The sequence below is a fragment of the Cimex lectularius genome, unplaced genomic scaffold (genome assembly GCF_000648675.2).
Source record: "Cimex lectularius strain Harlan isolate CLEC.00 unplaced genomic scaffold, Clec_2.1 scaffold226, whole genome shotgun sequence".
In the NCBI taxonomy this organism is placed as follows: Eukaryota; Metazoa; Arthropoda; class Insecta; order Hemiptera; family Cimicidae; genus Cimex; species Cimex lectularius.
The window spans coordinates 666,145-675,830 of NW_019392846.1; the positions used below are offsets into that span (position 1 = coordinate 666,145).

At 36.3% G+C, this 9,686-nt stretch overlaps 1 protein-coding gene across 1 annotated transcript in view; it reads left to right on the forward strand.

Annotated features, from left to right (window-relative positions):
* The window catches only part of LOC106666988 (nephrin), a 464,482-nt gene extending 455,320 nt beyond the window's left edge, over positions 1 to 9,162 (forward strand). Inside the window, exons 5-18 of the mRNA XM_024228661.1 lie at positions 1,800 to 1,985; positions 2,044 to 2,334; positions 2,413 to 2,712; positions 2,781 to 2,917; positions 3,047 to 3,200; positions 3,274 to 3,579; positions 3,658 to 3,930; positions 4,004 to 4,288; positions 4,417 to 4,589; positions 4,654 to 5,083; positions 7,079 to 7,261; positions 7,643 to 7,782; positions 7,853 to 7,997; positions 8,212 to 9,162. Of these exons, the coding sequence (XP_024084429.1) occupies positions 1,800 to 1,985; positions 2,044 to 2,334; positions 2,413 to 2,712; positions 2,781 to 2,917; positions 3,047 to 3,200; positions 3,274 to 3,579; positions 3,658 to 3,930; positions 4,004 to 4,288; positions 4,417 to 4,589; positions 4,654 to 5,083; positions 7,079 to 7,261; positions 7,643 to 7,782; positions 7,853 to 7,997; positions 8,212 to 8,465 (3,257 nt within the window). The 3' untranslated portion in view covers positions 8,466 to 9,162. The remainder of the gene's footprint in view (positions 1 to 1,799; positions 1,986 to 2,043; positions 2,335 to 2,412; positions 2,713 to 2,780; positions 2,918 to 3,046; positions 3,201 to 3,273; positions 3,580 to 3,657; positions 3,931 to 4,003; positions 4,289 to 4,416; positions 4,590 to 4,653; positions 5,084 to 7,078; positions 7,262 to 7,642; positions 7,783 to 7,852; positions 7,998 to 8,211) is intronic.
* Positions 9,163 to 9,686: the final 524 nt, after the last annotated feature.

The window sequence follows — 9,686 nt, forward strand, 5'->3', positions numbered from 1 at the left end:
ATTTCTGAACAGTGGAAAAAAATTACAAACAAAATGAATTTTTAACGGATTTTTCATATATATATTATTATTTTATTTATGAAGATTATTTGAAATTAATTAAACGCCTGCCTGCTCTCAGTGTGTGGATATTTTTTAGTAGAAATTGTTAGATTAAATGTATTCAGAAATCGTGAGATGCGGTCTGGTGTGATGTAGGTTTCAGAAAAACATTTTCTTTATCGTGCCAACGTTTCGATCTTTATTGAGATCATCTTCAGGGCCTGGGATTTACAAACATTGTTTATGAGTTTAAACAGTTGATTTTGTAGATTACGTCAGATTTATTTGGTATTGGTGTGGGATCTTTAATATTGGAAAAAAGTTTGGGCACAATTACACAGAAGACAAACACTTTGAGTGGAAATACATTGATTGAATATAAAAAAAAATATATTTTGCAATGTATAAATTCACTTTTTCACATCCTAAATGTATTTGTTAATTGTAAACAATGTTTGTAAATCCCAGGCCCTGAAGATGATCTCAATAAAGATCGAAACGTTGGCACGATAAAGAAAATTTTTTTTAAGGTTTTCTGAAACCTACATCACACCAGACCGCATCTCACGATTACTGAATAATTATCGATTAACGGTCCCTAATCACCACACATTAAATGTAGTATTAACCAATAAGGCATGATCCCATTAAATCTCCAATTACTGGATATAATAAATGTAAAGGGGCCACTGTAGCCAAGATCATTAAAGCGTCAGTCTCGTATGTGATGTACGTGATGCTGAGCTCAATTTCCGATTCCCATCTTTGGCCTTGGGATTTTCTTTGATAATTTGAATTGAGCAAGTACTGCAATATGGTTTTACATCTTACCAAAAATACAATACTAGTACCGACTATTCCGACGTAACGTTCCTTGTACAACTTACTTTTTTAAAATTAAAATCTCCTTTGATTCTTCATTTCGACTTAATCACTGTAAAATTGCTTCGACCAAGCCAAAATAATCTAGTTTCCTTACCTATATAGTATACCTATAGTTCTGCCCTTAGAACTACGTACTTTCTATCCCAATTGGAATTTTGTTTTGTTCGGATCATAACAAAACCTAAATAACAAAACCTAAAAACCCCATCCCATAATTCATCGTACCATACAATTGTTTTATTCCCTATAATGGGCAAAATACTAGTAAAATACCTACCGCTCTTGATAGAATGAAAATCGTTGTATTCCAAGATGTTAAGGAAGCCTTCGATCGGGTAGACTCTCGGGGTTACTCTGGAAGCTTAAGACTCCTTCCTTTTGCCTACTACTCTCCTTGAAGTACTGTTGTTTTAATCCAAGCTGTGAAGGAAGCCTTCGATCAGGTAGTCTCTCGGGGTTGCTCTAGAAGCTTAAGACTCCTTCCTTTTGCCTACTACCCCCTTGAAGTACTGCTTAACCGACGGACATTTTCGCCTTATCAGTGGTGACTTTCCATCAGCCAGCTATCGCCCAGATTCATGAGTACTCCAAGGCAGTATCTTAAGAACCCTCGCAGAGGTTCTTATCCTTTCTGAAATTGTTCTTACCACCCACATCGTTGATACTGCCATATTTTACTCTTATAAAACCCGTGATTTCAGTTAAAAACCTGCAATCCCATGTCATATCCCTTGATCAATGATCAAGTAGTGGAAAATGGCAATATATGCAAAACACCTTAATATTCAATATGACCTTCAAGTAGTCAAATCAGCTACAAAAGAATTGTACTAATTTTCTTTAAATTATTATTATAATTTTTCTTTTTTTAGACAAAAGAGATGACATTACAGAAGAGACTCCTGCATCCAAGAAATCAAAAAGGTACAATGTAACAAGCAAGATCCACTTGCGACCTACTGCAGAAGACGACTATGCTGATTACACATGTGAGGCGAGGCATGAAGCCTTGCCACCCGACATGCCGCTCCGTGTCACCGTCCAGCTTAGTGTTCTATGTAAGAATTTCAATTTGAGACCCATTTTGAATAGGTTTTGAAAAATGCGCTCTTGCAGATCCGCCGGGTTCACCGTACATCGAAGGCTACACGGAAGGAGAGACGATCCGCCGAGGGCAGACTGTCGAGTTGGTATGCAGGTCGAGAGGAGGAAACCCTCCGGCTCAGCTCATCTGGTACAAAAATGGTGAGCAGATCCGAATGGCATATCGAACGGCTGGGCGCCTCTCGGAAAACATATACACATTTACCGCAGATGCGTCAGACAATAAAGCCAAGTACAGATGCGAAGCATCCAACATCATGAGTCAAGTACCTTTGAAAGCTGAAGTTGATCTGACTGTTTTGTGTAAGTAAATCTTTGATAATCATCTTTACTATTAATTATACTCTTAATTTTTTTTAAAATATGATTCGTCCTTTTTAGTTGCACCTATTCAGGTGACAATAACTGGCCCAACTGAAGCCCGTGTCGGAGATACAGTCCCCATAACATGCACAACAGCTAGCAGCAATCCGCCTGCTGATATTAAATGGATGATAGGAGGAAAACAGATCCGCAATGCCACGCAGAGGACGATTTCTGCACCAGAAGGAGGTTGGATAACGACGTCCAACACGACAGCCGTCATGTCGCCTGATCAGAGATCGCTTGTTGTCATCTGCCATGGGCTTAATAAACAACTGACTGAAAATATCGTCAGCACGCACACCATCAATGTTTTATGTATAAATTGAAAAATTGATTAAAATTAAAAATAAAAAACCTTGGACTGATTGTGACAATATTTTCAGATCCACCGGGGCAGCCTATTATTACTGGATACTCCAAAGGCACGCATATACCGTCTGGTACAGTCCAGAAAATATCATGTATATCTTCTGGGGGAAATCCACTCGCTACCCTGACATGGTACAAAAATGATAAAAAGGTAAAATCTATTTCATTTATTTAATCAAAATTATTTAGATTTTTTGCTGGTACTATTATCACAAATCATTCATGTTCCTTTCCTTATTTTAAAACCATTAAACAATAAATTGTATATAATTTTTCTCAGATCAATTCAGTAAGTAAAACAACTGACAAGTCAGTATCAGCCGAAGTGACCATTCTTGTGAATGTGACCGACAACGAGGCCATTTATAAATGTGAAGCATCCAACCCAGCAACAGAAATCCCTTTGTTCGAGACAGTACAGCTAAGTGTACACTGTAAGTAAAAATTGATTCCATCCTATCACCTCTGACTGTTGAAAATTTTTATACAATTTTAAAATGTCATCAGATCCTCCGGAACACGTGAGAATACGGAAAGATCCAGAGGAGCTACGTGCAGGTCTAATTGCAACACTAACGTGCGATGGGTCATCAAGCAACCCTCCTGCTGAAATGTCCTGGTGGCGAGAAGGTATATCGGTAACCGAAGGGATCAGTAACAGCTCAAAACCAGGCTTGCATGGAGGAACTGTTTCATCTATACAGCTACGTCTCAATGTCACTCCAGATATCGACAAAGATGTCTATACGTGCCAAGCTATGAACACAGCATTGCAACGAAGCGCACATGATGCCATTACAATGAATGTTCTTTGTAAGTTTTTTATCATTTTCTCTTCTGGGAAAAACTAACTTATTTTTCTTTTGTTTAATTTATTTTCTTTTTATTCAGATAAACCTATTTTTAATGAACCGAGTGAAACTGATCTAATTGGCAATGAAGGGGAGAGCTTGGTTCTCGCACCTATGGCTACAGCCCATCCGTCAACCATTTCCTACACTTGGACCAAAGACAGGACTTCTTTAAATTCTGGACAATATTTGTCAGTAGAAGGACCTTTATTGAACTTTACAAAACTTCATCGTGCTCACACTGGGGTTTACATATGCGAGGCGGTCAATTCCGAAGGATCAACTACGATCAGTTTTAACGTTACTGTTCAATGTGAATATAATTTTTAGTTCAAGAAAAACAATTTTTTACAAATGTATCAAATACTAATGTACTCATTTTTCAGACCCCGCGCATATAATAGAAATCAGTGAAGATGTCTCAGTTTCACCGGGAAAAGATGCTGAGTTATGGTGCAGAATAGATGGAGCACCGCTTTCTGGCGATCATGTCAAATGGAGCCGGGAAAAATATCCGGACATTATCCATCGAACTTCAGTCACCTGGAGTAACAACACATCCTACCTGACAGTGCACAGCGCTGCAAAAGAAGATATCGGATTTTTTAAATGTGCTGTTAATAACGGCCTGGGAAACGAATCTTCAAAGAATATATTTCTGACTGTTGAGCGTAAGTTGTTAAAGTATAATTGAAATTGCTTTCTCTTTTATATAAATAAAATAAATTTATTAAATTGAACATTATCTATTTTAATACTACAACAATTAAATATTTATTACTATAATTTGTCTTAATAGATAAGCCACAGATGGACCAATCTCCTTCTTTGAGTAAATCAGCAAGTAACAGTGGAGAAACTGGAAAATTGATTTGCAAAGTGTCAGCAGCACCCGCTGTAAACTTTACATGGTCTAGGGAAGGTTCAATAATTACAACCGATCATCATAAATACTTAATTGAGTACAAAAAGGTAATTTGAATTATTAAAACTAAAAGAATTACTTATTAAAATTTATTTTATTTTTTATTTTAAGCTGGACAATGTTTTATACGAATCGGTTCTTTTGATCCGCAATATTGAACTGTCTGATTATGGTCGATATGAGTGCATGGCTAGGAATGTTCTTGGCTTTGCCACATTGAGCGTCCGCCTGTCGGTCACGTCAATTCCAGACCCACCGACGAATCTGGCGGTTTATAATGTCAGCCACGATTCGCTCACACTAGGATGGGAGCCGGGTTTCGATGGTGGATTACCACAGACATTCAGGTTGCGGTATCGACCTGCATCGACTATCGGGTCTGGGAGCCCTCCCAATTACAGATACGAAGACACAGGCAACGTCACCAAATACGTAGTGACGGGTCTGGAGCTTGCAACGCAATATGTTTTCAGCGTGATGGCTCAAAACAGACTGGGTGCGAGTCGTTACCTTCCAGACACACTTAAAGCCACGACATCAAGTAAGACCCGTACACATTTTTGTTTATTTTGTGTATTCACAGTCCTCCACAATTAAAACTAAAATGAACATTAATTATTAGAATTTTTGACCTGCACACTGTAGTTAATTAAATGCACAATTGCAATCCAATTTTAAATAAACCTTAATTTTAAATTCTGAATTTTGTTATAACATTATAACCTAGATAATTATTATTAAGCTCAGTGCAATAAAAATATACTATTTTGTGCACAATAGTAGAAGAGATGCTAAAAATATAAATTATATGCATGTTATAAAAAGATAAGTTTTGCAATAGTGGTTTAAATTTTAGTCCAAATGACAAAGTGATACATTGTCGCGGGAAGCAATACCTGAGGGATATGGTGATCTAGTATTACTAGACAATTTGCATCAGCCCTGTCAGTCTGAACACCATCTATTGCTGATTTTGTCATGACGACTGCTGGATTGATTCCCGCCGCAACAGATTTCATTTTACTACTTTTAAATAATTACTCAAATAAAAATTATGTGATTTTTGATGTTTTTCTGAAATGAAATGTAACTTACTATAATTTTGGCATCTTATAATATTGTTAATATAGTCTGTTTTGCACATTTTGCCACTATACATTTTACAACTTTTTTCCCTTCGTGTTGTGTGCAGAATGATGAACATAAAATTTGGTCATATCTCAGCTCATTTTAGTTTGCCTAACATCACTGGGTTGGACTGTCAGATATATTTTGGCAAATGTAATCAGTTCATATGACCTGACCAACCCGGGTGAGGATGGACGAACAAAATGAGTAATGACCAAATTTATTTAAATTATTTTTTTTTATAAATCCCATTTTTTTAATGTTTATAAAATATATGTTTCATTGCTTGCATTTTTAGTTTGCTACTGGTTTTTGTTTGTTTTTACAATTGCATGATTCTGGGAATGATTGGAAATGAAGGAAAAGTGCATGTTTGCATGATGATTTAATGCCTGCTATTGTCGTTTATTAACTAAAGCACCTCCACTGCACATATCTATGAATTATATTTGCTGTAATTCCATAATAACTATAAAATGCAATTCAATAATTTTGTTTCAATTCAACAACAAATAATTTTATAAAAGAGAATAATATTCATTTTTATTCATTAATTACGTGGTCCGCTTGACCAATTAATATATTACAGTTAATTAAGGTTTTTTCGTTGAGATAAAAAAGTCAATGGCACGAGCGGGTTTCGAACCCACGATCTTCGGCTATATACGCCCTGCTCTACCACTTGAGCTATCGTGACCGCGATCCACTCAGACACTAACTTCCCATCGCAACCTCACCATTTGAATTTTCCCTCCTTTTTGCCATTTTTCAAATGTCGTGTAATCGGATTGGATTTTCGACGACAAATGAAATGGCCACGGAGAGCTTTAGTGAAGTATACTTCATTTTAAATCATTAAATTCACTAATTTTGTGGTCCGCTTGACTAATTAATATATTACAATTAATTAAGGTTTTTAGTTGAGATAAAAAAGTCAATGGCACGAGAAAAATGGCAAAAAGGAGGGAAAATTCAAAAGGTGGGGTTGAGATGGGAGTGTCCGAGTGGATCGAGGTCACGATAGCTCAAGTGGTAGAGCGGCGGCGTATCTAGCCGAAGAGCGTGGGTTCGAAACCCGCTTGTGCCATTGACTTGTAATTCATTTTTATATTTGTTTGCTTACCATGGGACAGTGGATAGCACAAAATTCTGGAATTGCATTATACCTGACAGCTTTTGTACGTGATTTATGATTTGAAACATTACATGTTAACATAGATTAATTTTTCATTTACATTAAAAATATAAAAAATAAACTAATTGAATGATATGAAATTAATCATATTCATTTAACATCCATAACATGCACCAACCTCCATTGTTCATATTTCAAATTAAATTAAATATATTTTGAGAAAATTGGAGGTGGTGTGTGTCAAAACGCTTGAGACTAACAAAATTGGATTAGGTGTCGCTCCGCCGTCATTGCCGTCAAGAGGTTCGAGTGGCACCGGGTCCAGGGCATCATCGGGACTTGTGCTTGTCTTTGGAGCCATACTCGGAGCTATGCTACTCATCTTGAACCTGGTGGTCGTCGCATGTTGCCTACGCAAGAGGCGTTCTCGCCTTGCTTCCTCGAAGCACGCTCCAGGTACGTCAGCTAATTATTTTTTCGTGAATAGGTTTGCCGGAGCCTCAGCTCCCTCAGTTCTACCAGTCGGATTTACCAATGGTCATCGTGCTAGCGGTCGCTTCGACTGCAGGCGTACTCTTAGTTATAAATGCACTAGTCATTGCATATTTCTTGTATCGTCGCCGTAAGAGGTTGCCTAAAGGAAAGGAAATGCCAGGTAGTTTATGGATAGTAATTGGATTTTAAATTGACAAAAAGAAAAAAATATATTTATGAAATTAACAAAAAAAAAAATGTATTGATGTGTAGTTGAAGACGAAAAGGGTTTTGCACAGGTGTGGGATGGGCTCTTGGTTCCCCTACATTTTTGTAATTCTTGTTTTTGTTTACTTATTAAAGGTGCTAGTGAACAGGGCAGTAACAAAAGTGCAACAATAGAAATGTATGCTCCAAGCAGCTACAACGAAACAGTGACAGGAGAGACTTTGAGCTCAGTTTCTGAAAAGAGTGAAACATACTCTGACAATCAAGAATTTAATGTAAGTGAATTCTTTTTAGTGATGAACGGCTATTTTGAGCAGAAGGATTTATTTCTGGATGATGTTTCAGGATGATGGACGGAAAGCTGCTGCAAGCACTTACCTCATGGATCAGTCTGAGTACCAATACCAGTACCCAGGATATGATATACAACATCAAATGAAAGAACTCGAGCCAATCGGTTTGCACAGGAATACTTACAATCAGAATGGAGGTGAGTTTAATTTAATGCCAATTAGTACATAGGTTTTGTAGATATGGTTGAGCTTTAAAAACCATTATTTGACCAACAGGTGAAACTTTAAACAACCCTAGACTTACTTGATTGTTTTTACAACTTTATTCTATAACATTTTGTAACTTGCCTTTTAAAATGGATATGGCTGATTTTTTTTTTTTTTTCTAAATGAAATTGTGGTTTATTTCAGGAGTAAGCTTGTCAGGAGGCCAAGGGCTTGACACTTACTACACACTCCAGCCAGATCCTCGATATGTAGCTTATCCTCCACCGGTCCAGTTTGCAGGTCCTCCACTCGCGATTCCCCCGACTGTGCCACCACTCCCCGCTTCAGCAAGGAACGTGCCTCCACCAGATGTGACTGTCCTTTCTACTCCGCCGCTCCTCTCCACCTTCAACTACAACTCGGCCCATGTCACCGAGCCGGACTCTCACCTTGTCTGACTCTAACTCTCCGGGCAGACACTGTCCCAATTTCACCGCTCAACTGCAGTCTGAACTCGACAGCTCAAGACTTTAAAAAAAATCTACGATGAGTGATATGAATGGAAAATAACGTGTGATGAGATGAACCAAAGTGTGTACATAATATCCCCTTTCAATGTGCCAAAGATTAATCCGACATTACGGCAGCCACAGTGCCTGAATGGTACTTGGACCAATTTCAGAACTTTTTGGTTTTAGTGTTTGTAATCTAAGTGTTAATAAGACAAAAATGCATCTTTTTTTATTCCAAATAACAATAATTACTCAATTCATGTGATTCCATGTTTAATGTTTTTGATCTCATTATGTTTCTAAATGTAGATGAAAACAATTCGTCCGTGGTGTTATTACTTAAATGTAACTTTTAAAAAATATTAAGAAAATAATAATTATTATTATTGTATTTAGACAGTTATAAATGTTAACTTATTATGTGTTAAATTCTATGGTAATTGATAAACTGACGAATTTTTATAGAATTAAGAAAAAAATGGTATTGTTTATGTTAATCATTTTGTTTATTTTGGGACAGTGGGATATAAATAATGCTCATTATATGGCCACTCACTAAAAGTATTCTTCTAGTTTATTTTATTTGTAAACTTTACTTTTAGTAAAATTTACTTTATTTAAATAAAGTCTAGTTTATTTTAAGAATTTTACAAATAATTACCCTGGTTATTTAAAAAATGATCATGTACTTCAATAAATAGTATATTAAAAAAAAAAATTAAACAGAGAGTAGTTGATCTAATTTCATAAATATTTTTAGTAAAATAATTCGTTTTCAATAAACAACCTTGTTTTGTATGTAAAACGATGAAAAGTCTATATTTGGAACCAGGGAAGAATGAATTTTTTACGACTCCCACAGCTTCTTATAGATCCTCCTTCCTTTCCTATATATTCGTCATCAGGAAGGAGGCTCCCTACGCGCAGAATCTTGACTGGGCCATAAAACCGTTCAAAATAAAATGGGCTTTTTTTTTAATCAAGTACACAAACAAGTGGTATTTTTAAGAGTGAATACATTTGATGAATTTCATTAGCCTGTTCTTTTGTTCACAAATCATCGCAATTGTCCCTTTCATTTTAAAAAAATTTGAAATTTTTGCCAGTCGAACTGACTTTTTTCTTTGATTGTTCATCAATTTATAAATTCTCATCACATTTTTTTCA